The sequence below is a fragment of the Bemisia tabaci genome, chromosome 7, assembly GCF_918797505.1.
Source record: "Bemisia tabaci chromosome 7, PGI_BMITA_v3".
Lineage (NCBI taxonomy): Eukaryota > Metazoa > Arthropoda > Insecta > Hemiptera > Aleyrodidae > Bemisia > Bemisia tabaci.
In genome coordinates this window covers 47,299,517-47,314,185 of record NC_092799.1, presented here as the reverse complement: position 1 = coordinate 47,314,185, position 14,669 = coordinate 47,299,517, and the positions used below count along the sequence as shown (strand labels likewise).

General features: G+C 40.4%; 1 protein-coding gene across 1 annotated transcript; it reads right to left on the bottom strand.

Moving 5' to 3' along the window:
* Nucleotides 1–10,758: 10,758 nt before the first annotated feature.
* LOC109041043 (uncharacterized) lies at nucleotides 10,759–13,652 on the bottom strand. Its single transcript, XM_019057202.2, has 2 exons — nucleotides 13,115–13,652; nucleotides 10,759–11,505 (listed from the first exon to the last, which is right to left on the bottom strand). Exons 1-2 carry the CDS (start codon nucleotides 13,161–13,163, stop codon nucleotides 11,225–11,227), a joined length of 330 nt encoding a protein of 109 aa, XP_018912747.2. The 5' UTR covers nucleotides 13,164–13,652; the 3' UTR covers nucleotides 10,759–11,224.
* Between the last annotated feature and the right edge of the window lie 1,017 nt (nucleotides 13,653–14,669).

The following is a 14,669-nucleotide window of genomic DNA, read 5'->3' as shown; positions in this document are numbered from 1 at the left end:
ATTTCAAGCCTATAAGGTCGGCTTGTTTCCCTTCAAAAAAACAGGACATGGTCTAGAAATTTTGAGGCACCGCAATGGAGATACGTGGTTCCGCACTTTGGCCATCGATGCTCTCGAGCTTTAATCCTCTGGGTCAATTTTGCAACGGTTTAATGGAGTTACGTTCTTTCATCAAAGGAACGATGAACCTGGTGCTCGCTGCAGTTCACGATCCGGAATATCGTGTCCGTAAAAATATGACACTCTAAAGAATGATTCCTTATCTCCTATGAAAAGTGCACTTTGGATCTTTGAATTACAGGAGGTCTGTGTTGCCACCTATGCCAGGCCGGATACTCCATGGTGGAGCCCAGCAACCATGTGTCCAGCTTTGCCACGTTGCAAACTTTTCGTCTTGCAGAATTGAAGAAAAATGTTAGTAGTCCTTAGATTCCTGATTTTATATGATTTCCAGGAATTTAATACTTAACAAGTACTAGATTTTTTCAATTGCGGTGGTCGCTCATATGGTTGCGTTTACTATAGCCTCGTGATGAGCACTTTCAAAAATCTAGTACTGATGGCTATTTGATTATTCTCGGTGTAATGAGGAATCTAGTAACCATTACCATCATTTTTTACCCACGCACATTTTTGATCATTAGATAAAATGTGAAAGCAATACCTTTAGCATGTCCGTAACTTCCCTCGGAAAGTTAGTGGAAAAATATTATTTCATTTTCTTTTAAAACATGAAGTAGGAGTGGAAATAATACACCGCCATCGAAGCGCGTCTTATATTTGCACTGATTCCTATCTCGGTCAATTGCGTGTTCATTTTTTTGGGATATTTTTTTTAAATTTTAGCTTTTGTTCCAGTTTAAAATGGGCGTGTAACTGGCCCGAAACGTCCTTGTTGTGTTTAGACTCGGATTTTTAGCCTTTCGTTGTTTATTTTATATTTATAGTATCTCATATTTGGACCGCGTTAAACAGAAAGGAACCAAGCCACATCAGCTATTGCCGGATTTAACAGGGAAATTTGATTTTTTACAGGAGAAGGTTTGCGCGGATTCCCTTGAAAATTGTAAGGAATTTGCTTTGTATTATGGAGGAAATTCATCGAAATTTTCACAAAAATCCGCTCTACCGTTTTCATGTTAAAAATTAAATTGCCCGATTAAATTTGGCAATAGCTGATGTGGCTTGGTTCCTTTCTGTTTAACTCGGTCCATTTATCTCTTGCTCATTTGCAGGGAATACTTGATATTGACTAAGCCTGTGAATCCTCAAGAAGTCGATGCCATAACGACAAAAAGAAGAAATGAGGGGCTTGGAGGACAAGGCGCGTAAGTGATGTTTTTGCTATTTCGAAAAATACACGTGTGTGAAGTTTCGAAATTACATGGATATATGGTGGAAAGAAAGCTCAAACTAACTTTTTAATGCTTAAAAATTGGATTTGGGAGCGAATTTTCGACAGAATCTACATTAAGCTTTGTTTTACTTGAAATCATTAATACCTCAGTTTTTTTTTTTTTAATAAAAAACTGCACTCCATGTTCTCCAAGCTCCTCAAATGACCATTGGCAAATCAATTTGATCACCGGAACCGCGATAGCCTGGAACCCAAATTAAATGACAGACAAAATGAAAACCTACAAAATTTAGCACGATCTGGAGACTCAGCGACCATTGAAAATTCAACAGCACACTCGTGATATCCCAAACGGAACCTGAGACGCCAAGGGCACAAAAATGCTTTGAAGGGCTTAAGTGCGCGCTCAAAGCGCGTATAGATCTTTTTAATTTTTTTATTGCTTTGAGCTGTAACCTGGAACGTAGCTACGCTGCGCAAGCAAGCATCTTTGCTTACTTGTCACGTAGTGCGTTACTCTCTACGTATATTATAATGGTTTTCAATTATTTTGTGAAGTTTTGCAGGCAGTTTGCAAACCCCGGTATGCAGTCATTCATAAAATCTTCGGCCTCCATATTCCATCAGAGTGCGTCTGTGGAGCTCAAACTTAAGTACGTTAAGGAGTGAGGGTCATATTCAATGGCCAAACTTTTAAGTTTATAAAGGTATGCACTGACTTTCAAGACTATAAAACTTAGTGAAAAAAGCTGAATGAGAGTTTTAGCGTGTTTCAGACTTGCTATTTGAAGTTTTGAAAATACGTACCAGATTCAATCGTCGCGACACAGTCCTGTAAAGTGATTCGACGTGGCAATGCTTCCCTGGTAAAAATTGGCGATAGGAGCTGCGTTTCAAAATACCATAGGAGTTCTTATGGCCGACTAAAGAAGGCTATATAGAAAATCATATAGCTGGCTGTAGAAAGTGGAGCAAATCAAATAGCCGGGCTATACGAAGCTATAAAAAAGTATACAGTCGGGCTATAGTTTCTATCGCCGGGCTTTACACTTTATCGCCATTGGCTATTAAAAGGCTATAAGAAATTGTGTAGAAATTCGTGTGCTTTGGAAATCATTAAGTTTTTTACGGAACTACCTTAATATTTACAAAACACACATTATATTTTCCTTTAAAACACATTTTTTTTCATCAATTAAAATGAGAATAATCCATACAGAGTGTGCAAACATTTCAGAATCATGAGTTGAAAAACGCTGACTCCGCGAGATTAAATATTAGAGCCTAACACAAAGCGGAGCGGCGACGCACTGGCGCCTACAAACCTAACAGGGATACTTCACGCATTGCGCAATGCGTGAAGTATCCCTGTTAGGTTTGTAGGCGCCAATGCGCGTTTCGCGCTCTCTGCCCGCCCGCCGCGCCGCAGCGTGCCACGGCGTCTGAAGCAACTATTTCACACCAGAGGTATTGCACAGTATCATAAGAAATTGAAGGCGCTCCAACATACAGGGCCGGATCTACGTTTCACGTAGGGGGGTGCAAACCCAGATTTTGGCGCCCCCCACGCCGGGGGGTCTGGGGGGTATGGAATACCCCCCAGGAAGGCGGGGGGTTCGGGGGTCCCCCCCAGAAAATTTTTGAAAATTACAGCGTACCAGAAGGCCGTTTTCCGTAGTTTTTAGCGAAAAATTGATTTTTTTAAGTTTGATTTTTGAGGTCTCAAAGAGCGGTATACGCGCATGTAAAAATACTTGAATACATTCTTTGTGTGTGCTTTCTATAAAGCACTGACAGATACGTACTTACACTTCACATTTTATGAATGAATATTGGGTGTACCAAAGGGTAGGTTGAAGCTCCAGCGAATGAAGGAGGTAAGTATAAGTAACATTTTTGTGATTTTTAGAAAGACGATTTTAATGTTGAAAAGTTGGGGGTTGAAAAACGTGGGGTCTTGCAGCAAAAAAAAATTATTTAAAATGGTATTTTGAGATGAGATTTGTTCAAAATCACCGCTACAGGTATTTTGATTTTTCAGTAATCTCATTTACTCCCTTCATTCACTGGAAGCTTTTTCAACTGTGAAATTGTATCGTATAGGGAATGGCTTTTTTGAGGGTTAGTTGTTAAACAGAGTACCACAAAAACAAGAGAAAGAAAAGGATAAGTAGGTTTTAATCAATCCCATTAGTGGAACGTGCCAATAACATGTTTTAAAATTGTACTTTTCGTGCCTTCCCTGGTAAAAATTGGCAGTAGAATGTGTGTTCCAAAATACTATAGACCTAAAGCCGGCTGTACAATTTCTTATAGCCTTTTATAGCCGATGGCGATTAAGCAACAGCCAGACGATAAAGTTTATGCTAAACGTTACTAAATACGGATACTATAGGACTTAGTTAGTTTTTGGACTACCGCTCTCTTTTTGTGCCGTAGTATCTTGATTTATTTTGCGAGGAAAGCTTCGTACTTTTGAAGGATGCCCGTCGTTCTTAATATGTTGGAGAACCTTCAATTTCCTGTGATACTGGGCAATACCTCTGGTGTGAAATAGTTGCTTCAGACGCCGTGGCACGCTGCGGCGCGGCGGGTGGGCAGAGAGCGCAAAACGCGCATTGGCGCCTACAAACCTAACAGGGATACCTCACGCATTGCGCAATGCGTGAAATATCCCTATTAGGTTTGTAGTCGCCAGTGCGTCGCCGCCGCTCCGCTTTGTGTTAGGCTCTAATATTTAATCTGGCGGAGTCAGCGTTTTTCAACTCATGATTTTGAAATGTTTGCACACTCTGTATGGACTATTCTCATTTTAATTGATGAAAAAAAAAATATGTTTTAAAGGAAATATAATATGTATGTGTTTTGTAAATATAAAGGTACTTCCGTATCAAACTTAATGATTTCCAAAGCACACGAATTTCTACACAATTTCTTGTAGCCTTTTATAATCGATGGCGAAGAAGCAACAGCCAGGCGATAAAGTGTAAAGCCCTGTGATAGGAACTATAGCCCGATTAGGTGGGGATTCGGCCGGTCGGATTTTTCGTGGGGATTCGGCCGGTTTCTGATTTATTATTCAGAGTATGGAAAGTTTGGCAAAAATGCACAGAACGAACATGAATGAAACGTGGTATAAAAGAAATCAGCTATTTAACGTAGTGTACTTACATACCAGAAGTTTACAGTCCATTTACAGTTGATAGCCGGTCCAAACATTTCTTAAGGTCCTTGTGCTCGATATATTGCAGCAAAATGTTCGTGATGCGATCATTTAGGTCCGCATATTTTTTACTCCTTTTCTTCAGCGGCATCCCGACGTTAATCCAAACATCCCGAAGGAGATGTGGAATTGCTCCTCTGTTCGTGACCGTACAAATAATTTGGTGGAAGGCTGGAACTCCCAGTTGAACAAACTCGTTAACAAGAAACAACCAAATTTTCATGTGTTGTTATAAACTTAAAAGAAGATGCCACTCGATCTTTACTAGAAGTCCAGGAAATAAACGTCGGGATGCCGCTGAAGAAAAGGAGTAAAAAATATATGGACCTAAATGATCGCATCACGAACATTTTGCTACAATATATCGAGCACAAGGACCTTAAGAAATGTTTGGACCGGCTATCAACTGTAAATGGACTGTAAATTTCAGATATGTAAGTACACTACGTTAAATAGCTCATTTCTTTTATACCACGTATCATTCATGTTTGTTCAGTGCATTGTTGCCAAACTTTCCATACTCTGAATAATAAATCGGAAACCGGCCGAATCCCCACGAAAAATCCGACCGGCCGATCCCCACCGGCCGAATCCCCACGAAAAATCCGACCGGCCGAATCCCCACGCGACCTATAGCCCAACTGTATACTTTTTTATAGCTTCGTATTGCCCGGCTATATGATTTGCTCCGCTTTCTACAGCCAGCTATATAATTTTCAATAGCCTTCTCTAGTCGGCTATAAGAACTCCTATGGTATTTTGAAACGCAGCTCCTATCGCCAATTTTTACCAGGGTTTTTTTCTGAAAAAATGTCAATTAAGGAATCAAAATTAACCGTGTAGGCAACCACACTTTCGATTGACAGAATGGCCAGATTTGTCAATCTTTCCCGCGACATGGTCGACCGCAAATAATTTTTGATGAGCTTTAACTTACTAAAACTGCGTTCACAGCTAGCGGAGGTTGTCGGCAAAGTGCAATACATACGCAAAGCGATCGCGACATTTGGGAACGTATCTTTCTGGTCATTTTTCGCAATTAAATTCAGAAGGTTAAGAGGGCTTAATTTTTGAAGATTGCCAGAGAGCTCTCTGGCTTGTACCCGAAAGACTTCTGTTTCCTCGACAAATTCATAGGGATCTACGTCCATCGCGTACTTCATGGCGAAATCTTTCGCATGCTTTTTAAATCGTCATCATTCAACTTATTCATCTCTTCGCCGTTTAAAAAGCCCTTTTCCCAAAAATAGATTCAATTTTCCCGTCAATCTTACACGAAAGAAATTCTAAAATTGTAAACGCTGGAATCTTGCAATAGGTTAGTTCTGCTGGTCACAGAATCATGCTCCTTAGAAGATATGAAAACTGACAAATTTCGCCCCTTTTTTCTATAATGTTATTCCTGTTTCGGAACCTACATCTTTTCTTCCTCTCCCTCCCCCCTCCCCTCCCTCTCTCACTCTCTCCAAAAAAAGTCATTGCCATTTTGGCGCCCCCCCCCCCCCCTAAAGTAGCGCCTCGTCTTCTTTCATAGTTTAAGTTTACAGTCATCACTCATTGTTATTTTAATTTCGTTCTTTCCTTAAATCTAGCGCCTTTTTCACCCCCGAGTTAGCCTCGTTAACCCATCGGAATTCATTTAACGATTCCGTGTGCATTAAAAATATTGGAATTTTCAATCCATACCTTTAATCTTGACGCCTTATGCTCAGTGCTGACTTTGACTTCAGCTTTCAGGTGCTCTTCAGAAGATATGAAAACTGACAAATTTCGTCCCTTTTTTCTAATGTTATTCCTGTTTCGAGCTTTGTGGCGATTAGGCGTGGTAAAGCGCCAAAGATCGCTATAAAAGCGACTCATATGTATGTATTCCTGTTTCGATGTTCGTAACCTCCCTCTCCTCTTCCCCCCTTCTCACCCTCCCTCCCTCTCACCTCCTTTCTAAAAAAAAGTCATTGCCATTTTGGCGCCCCCCCTGAAGTGGCGCCCGGGGCACGTGCACCCACTTGCCCCCCCCTAGATCCGGCCCTGCCAACATATTAAGAATGACAGGCATCCTTCAAAAGTACGGAGCTTTCCTCGCAAAATATATCAAGATACTACGGCACAAAAAGAGAGCGGTAGTCCAAAAACTCACTAAGTCCTAGTATCCGTATTTAGTAACGTTTAGCATAAACTTTATCGTCTGGCTGTTGCTTAATCGCCATCGGCTATAAAAGGCTATGAGAAATTGTACAGCCGGCGGAGCTATTGGAAATCTTACAGCCGGCTTTAGGTCTATGGTATTTGGAACACAGATTCTACTGCCAATTTTTACCAGGGTTAATGAGCCTTAACATATTTTCTTATTATTTCGAAGTCAATATTTAAAAACTACCACTGTTCATATTTATATTTGCAAGATTCTTCTGCAAATTTAAAGCTGTATCGGACGAATGAAGTAAGTTAAACGAAAAATTGAATATATTCTTTGAATAGGGGGAAAATGTGTATTGGAAAGCTGCTACACAAAATATTTTAAAAAAAATTGAATTTTACATTGACCCGGAAGACAAATAGAAAAGACATGAAGGGGAAAACTATTAAAAATCGTCCAGAAACTTTAATGAGTGACCCCTGAAAATAATGCACAGGATTTGTATAGCTGCATAAACACAATGATCAAAAGGTTAACGCTCCCTCTGAAGATCTCGAAAAAAGACTTAGTTCGTCGTCTTTCGGACGAAGGAACGTAGTTCCATTCCAAGCTTGCCAAATTGACTCAAAAAATTAATTTATTTTACAAAAATGTACATGTGCAATTTTCATCCAAATTTTTTTTATTTTAATTAAATCTGAGAAAAAATCGGTGAGACTTTTAGTTGGGAATGCCCAGTAATTTTCCTAGTTAAAAAAAAAAATTACGAGGAGAAATTTGGCAACATTGAAATGGAGTTACGTTCGTTCGTGAGGGAAACGACGGTTTCTCGTATGCTGTATATTGTCGTCATAAGTTTGGCAGATTCTCGACAAATAGTGACTTAATACATACATATATATTTCATAAAAGAATGAAGTATTTTAACGATTTAGGTGTGTCCAGTGTTATGACGCGATGACGTGCCAATCGCGTTTGAGACAGCAGGAGGCTCCGATAATAGCACCTCACGTGTATGGCCTAGAAAATAACCCGCGAACCTCGAGCCTTTCGTTTTGATTTTGACAAATAGTATCAGCAGAAATACCTATAGAGCATGGAAAAATTGGTGCATTCCATTATCATTACCGATTACGATTAGGTATACAAGTCAACAAATCGCTGTTACAATATTTACTTCCTCTCCTCATCCGCCGCGCTAAGACTAGAACAACCCGTTACTTCGATATGGTTTACACTTACAGGAACTAGGTCAATGATACGGATGCAAAATGTAAATAAAGCGAGGAATCAATGATGGGAAAACTTTAATACTTGTCCTCTGTGAAATATGTATCGGACTTATGCCTCAAGTCTGTTGCAGCTGATCGTATAACCAAACTCCCTTTCTGCTAATTGACGGTTGCTGGCATATTTTAGAGGGCCCGAAGGTTCTATATGAAAGTATTCATGGCCGGATTCACCTACGTGCCGCCCATAGGCCGCCTGTATTTTGCCGCCCCCTTCTTATTCGTTTTGAAACTCGATAAAAACCATCAAATGAACGTGTCAGCGGGGGAGGGGTGCATAAGACGCATTTACTCGTGTTGAACACATTGTTTGGGAAAGCCCTGTCAACACTACTAGCAAAAGTTCACGGAACTTTGCGCGAAAGTTAAGTTCCGTAAACCTATCTCTGTGTGGACAAGGCCTTCCATTCATAAGAAATGAACGAAAAAATTATGAAAGAACAAACATAAATGTAGATCAATGATTTTAACTTCCGCCGCCGCGCCGGGCAGACCGCACCGTGTTTAGCGCAATACGTGAAGTATTCCGACAGTCTTGTAGGCGCTATGCGTTTCACGCTGACCGCACTGTGTTTGGCGCAATGCGTGAAGTATTCACGCAGTCTTGTAGGCGCTATCCGTTTCACGCTGACCGCAATGACCGCACTGTTTGATGCAATGCGTGAAGTATTCGTGCAGTCTTGTAGGCGCTAATATGTGTTACATGCCGATCGCCGCGCCGAGGGCTTCTCCTTTTCATCTCAAGTCCTAATAATAATTTCTCTTTAAGTCGCGCCGTTCCAGGCCAAATTGCGTGTTTGGTATCTCTCTTAACTCGACTCTTTAAAGGTACTGTCTCTTGTATCACTAAGAGACGACAAAATTAGAAATTACTATACTCTTTTAACCTACTTGTCCATAGGTATACGGCGAGAAATAATGTGACAGTTTTATTGAGTAATTGTCTTTTTTCTCTGACTTTCAAACATTTCGATTGTGAAAAAGATTGTAGCATATTACCCAGTGAATTTCTGTTTGAAAGAGGTTGTTCCAAAAACGCCGATTTTGGCCCCCCCCCCCTGGATTTGGCCCAAACTTTGCTCAGATGTTGTACTAAGTGTCCCCGATGCTTGGGCAAAATTTCAGCCCCCTCGGATAATTAGGGGGGAGGGGGCAGGGGGGCAAAGTTGCAATTTTTTTAAAACTTTAAAAATCGATATCTCGCGAACGGTTTGAGTGTAAGTGTTGCGGTTTGCGCTAAAAAACGTCAAAAAATATTCTCTACAAGAATATTAATGCTGTTTGCAAGGTTGCGTAATTTATCGCGGTCATAAATCGATTTTTTCGATTTTGAAGGTTCGACTTTTTTTCGTTTTTCGTCTCTCCTCTCTTTGGAATCGTTGCTACGTGAATAAAAACCTGTTGAGGTGATTTTCCATGAAATTCTGCATCTACCACACTTTGTTTGATCTTGGGGAAACGATTCGTTCGTGAGTTATAGCGATTTTTCTGCGCGTTATCGGTTACGCGCGGGCGGCTTATCGGCGGCGCTCCATCCCGCGCGGGCAAGGCAGAGGTTGTTTCACCCCTAGGGCCTTATATTCATGCTGTAGGCTGTAATTATCGATATTTTCTCCTCCCCCCACCCTTCCCCTGCAATAAATATTTGTTTAATACTTCGTTATACAGGGTATCCCAGACCACCCGTAACAGGTCTTTTTCTCGGTTGGTTTAGGTAGTACGAAGTGGGAGGCCGCGGAATTGAATAGGGAATTGACCCCAAGGAATCCGAATTTCACGGTCCCGAAACCCCCCATGCCCCCCTTGTGAGGTGAAGAAGGGGTCTCGATCCCCAAAGTCGGGAGACATTGTGCCTCCCCCTTTTACCCCCCGAGGGTGGCTAGGGGGGCATCGGGACCATGAAATTCGGATTCCTTGGGGTCAATTCCCTATTCAATTCCGCGGCCCCCCACTTCGTACTACCTAAACCAACCGAGAAAAAGACCTGTTACGGGTGGTCTGGGATACCCTGTATAACGAAGTATTAAACAAATATTTATTGCAGGGGAAGGGTGGGGGGAGGAGAAAATATCGATAATTACAGCCTACAGCATGAATATAAGGCCCTAGGGGTGAAACAACCTCTGCCTTGCCCGCGCGGGATGGAGCGCCGCCGATAAGCCGCCCGCGCGTAACCGATAACGCGCAGAAAAATCGCTATAACTCACGAACGAATCGTTTCCCCAAGATCAAACAAAGTGTGGTAGATGCAGAATTTCATGGAAAATCACCTCAACAGGTTTTTATTCACGTAGCAACGATTCCAAAGAGAGGAGAGACGAAAAACGAAAAAAAGTCGAACCTTCAAAATCGAAAAAATCGATTTATGACCGCGATAAATTACGCAACCTTGCAAACAGCATTAATATTCTTGTAGAGAATATTTTTTGACGTTTTTTAGCGCAAACCGCAACACTTACACTCAAACCGTTCGCGAGATATCGATTTTTAAAGTTTTAAAAAAATTGCAACTTTGCCCCCCTGCCCCCTCCCCCCTAATTATCCGAGGGGGCTGAAATTTTGCCCAAGCATCGGGGACACTTAGTACAACATCTGAGCAAAGTTTGGGCCAAATCCGGGGGGGGCCAAAATCGCGTATTTGGAACAACCTCTTTGAGATTCACACTTACTAAGTAGTTCTTTTAAATTTATTTAACTATTTTTTCGAAAAAAAACTAGGTATTATAAAAAAAATGGATATTATCAAAAACTCTTGTTTAAATTGCGAAACAATTTTTGTTAAATTGCGAGGAAGATGTTCATAAATTTCTCCAAAAATTCAAGTTGTATCAAAGGAAATTTTACAATGTCTGGAAGCTCATTCTGGCGTTCCTCCTAAGCACGATCGGTATATGACTTTCGAACAACAAACTTTCTTTAGAATCCTGCCGTGCTATGCAAGAACGCCGTATGAACATTCGAGATTTGCCAAATTTCTCCGAAAAAAAACACGTGCTTGCGAGGAAAATTTTGCATAGTTTTACTTGAATTTTCAGTTATCTTAGATTAAACCGCGAACAAAATTGTCTGAAAACTTGAAAAAAAAATATTCACAATTTTCCTGGTGAATGTGACTTATATTGAAGGAAATATGGCAACATTTTAAGGATCTCACGGCGTTTTTCCTCAGCACGACAGAATTGGCGCGTGGTTTACAGCTGACATTTTTGCAGGAATAATCAGCATACTCCAAGAGAGTTGGGGATGTCTTTACGGTCAGCTTTCCAGCTATATCCTTTCCCTGCAGGCACCGGGACCTGCTTCCCTTTGCAATCCAACATGTGGTACGCTCTCACGCAAGTTATCCCTATTATCTCTCGAATTTGATCCTGATATCGAGGGGAAGGCATATTGTAGCATGGCACATTACCAGGGACGTAGAACTCAACAGGGGCGGGGGCTTTAGGAAGCGCGACTTTCACGGTTGCATTGAAACCTCCTGCAGCACCGTCAACAGTCTCTGAAACAAATGAACATTATAAATATGAGAGTTAGGAAAATGTGATACCTGATGCCTACCAAAGCAGCAGAGAGCATCGAAAATCTTGAGATGCAATTTGATCGCGTTAGGCAGGAAGGAATCAAGCTACACATCGGCTTTTGCCAAATTTAATTGGACAATTTAATTTTTTACAAGGGAACATTTGTGCAAGTTTCAGTGAAATTTCTGCATAGCGCGAAGCAAATCCTTTAAAATTTTCTTAGGAATCTGCACAAATGTGCTCTCGTAAAAAAAAAAAAAATTGTCAACTCAGATTTGGCAATATCTAATATATGGCTTGGTTCCTTCCTGCTAAACGCAGTCCAATTGCAATTGAATGCAATTAGGTCGCAACTTTTTGTGTGCAAATGTTCTCTTGTAAAAAATTAAAGTGTCTACTTAAATTTGGCAATAGCTAATATGGCTTGGTTCCTTCCTGCTGAACGCAGTCCAATTGCAATTGAATGCAATTAGGTTGCAATTTTTTGTGTGCAAATGTTCTATCGTAAAAAATTAAAGTGTCTGCTTAAATTTGGCAATAGTGAATATGGCCTGGTTCCTTCCTGTTAAACGCAGCCCAATTGCAATCGAGAGCAATTAATTAGGTTGCAATTTTTTGCCATGAAATTACAATAATTTTAACTCATTTGGTCAATGAAGGCCAATTTTAAACGATCACTAGAATGGGTTTCACGTCCTAAAAGGATGAGCAATTAGCTATGTAGAGAAAAAATCATATTATTTCAATTTTATTGCAAAAAGATTTCAATAAGAGTAGCTCCTTCCATTTGCATATAGGCAACATGTACCACACCTCGATGTAGCTTCATCCTTTCATCATGCAATTGCAATATTTGTTGCAGCCTGTGTTACTTGGTTAGGAGAGAAGTATACATAAGAGGAAAGTTGTAAGAAGGCAAAGAAGTAAGCGCCCGGGGCGGGAGCTTATTTCGCATTGCAACGTTGCAAAGTTCTTTAAGAACGGTTGCAAATTTTATTTCGAAATTTTTAGGTATCATACAACGGAATCAGGCAAAATGTGCAACAAGACAGTAAATATAAAAAATGAGATTACTATTCTACAGCACAGAGAGGATAATTTTGCGTCAGTGGGCGCTAAGAACATCCAAAATTTTCAAAAATTGACCATCTGGCCGCAATTTAAAGTTTACGGACGAAAAACGAGGAACATTATCAAGTCCATCGGCACTGATGCCTGCTTTAGAAACAGTTCATTCCTAGTCTAAAACATCATTAACGATGCGAGTTATGGCTTGAAACTTTGACCTAATGTGGTGTTCTTCAGAGGATCAGATAGTGTTCATCGTCGAAAACTGAAAATCGATATCTCTGACTTCAAACTGGGGTTTTTCCATATTGGACGGTTTGAGTTTCCACCATGAGGCACGTCTCGTCTCCCTCACAGACTTTTTTAAGACGAATATGTGAGTGCAGTAAATTTGACATTAACTAACTTTCATTTAAATGCATTGTGATAATAGATACTTAAGACATTAAGATAAGCGGTCTTTTTAAAACTATTAGTACTGAGGCTCATTTGCCCATCACATGTTTGTAATGTACTCACGGATAAAAGCATTTAATACGGCTGCAAAAGCAAATAATTTCAGCATCATGTTCTCCACTTCACTGTCATATAAAACCACTGAGACGAGAAACGGACGACTATTGAATGACTTCGTCTGTCAGAGAAAAAAAAATTGTCATAAGCACCATACGTAACAAAACTGAGTGTGTCTGGAATTATTCCGCCTAGGCAGAAGACGAGAGAAGAATGCAGTTTTGCATTTGAAATTAAATAATTCGGATGATCCATTCACGGTAAACATTTTGACACAATATTCCGAGTCCGCAAACATAACAAAATCTACGGCAGCTGTTTCAATTGCGGCATGGTTCAGAATGCTCTTAACTTCTGTATCGAACTTGTGGTAAGTAAATCTGCTGGTGAAGCACTCAAATTTGAGTAACTCAAGATTAACCCGCTGTACGGATGCGATCTTCGTTAAAAATTTTGGAGTCAATAGTTCTGAATAAGGGAGGATTAAACCCGTGAATAGGTCCTCTAAGCTCAGATTATTGAAAAGAATACCGAGTATAATAATCCAACTTGCCTTGTGGCAATGGTCCGTGAAAAACTTGTATTAAAAAACTCGTACCGATAAGAAACTTGTGAATTCCACTGACCTGTAAAAAACTGTGAGAGATGAGGCCATTGTCGATTCTTGGAAGTTGGCAACACTGCAGTTTTTCCTCCATTTAAGGGTATGTAAAAAAATCGATTCGGAGTGATGCAGCTTGCCTCATCTAAAATCGATATTTTTAATGGATTTAAATGTAGAAAAAACAGTGTCGCCAACTTGCAAAATTGCCACTGCGGATGAGGCTTGAGGTTCTCCTCACTTCTCATGCGTTATGAAAGCAGTTACCCATTTTCATTGAACTTTCTACCTGCCTATCGGAGAGCAGAGCAAATGAAATTAAGGAACAATCCAAATCGACTGCTAGAGATTTTATATTTGAGACTATGAGCTCGGAATGAGGCTGTAAGAATTGAAAGGGTTAGAGGTTCGGCTAATTAAAGTTGAGTTAAAGAAGATGTAGTGGTGGGGTTGTAAACGTGGATTGGGCCAGTAGTAGGAGGAGCAGGAGACTGGAGTGGTAGCTGGTGACTCATAAAAGGAACTACCGCGAAATTACTGCCGTCGATGCCAAGTGGTGGCAACATAGTTCCTGCGTTACTTTTAGAAACTATGCGAAAAGGATATTTTTTTTCTGCAAGTGGCAACTACTAGCTTTGTGTTGTTGCCACATAGGACATAATATTTTTGCTTGTAGTATTCGGTGTGGAAACTTGGAGGAGCTAAGGCTCTCGATTTCGGTCGGTATTTCAGAATGCCCGCCTTCTCAAGTAGCATTTTTCAGTGGAATAATCGCGATATTATGAAATTGAGTTGTGATTTTTTTACGATTTTTTGGTGATTAAATCGCTAGGATCATCAACATCTGAGCGATTATCCACAGTAAGCGATTATATCTCTACGAAATCGTGTTCGATAGAATCGAAATTTTATCTACAATTTGTTTTAATTGCGAAATTGCCTCGAGAATCTCATTTTGTA

Bases quoted from the DNA above. Each gene is read 5' to 3' on its own strand.
- LOC109041043 (XM_019057202.2), bottom strand. From the start codon at position 13,163: ATGATGCTGAAATTATTTGCTTTTGCAGCCGTATTAAATGCTTTTATC. The intron at 11,506-13,114 runs GTGAGTACATTA...CATTTGTTTCAG, and splicing joins CGTATTAAATGCTTTTATCC to AGACTGTTGACGGTGCTGCA.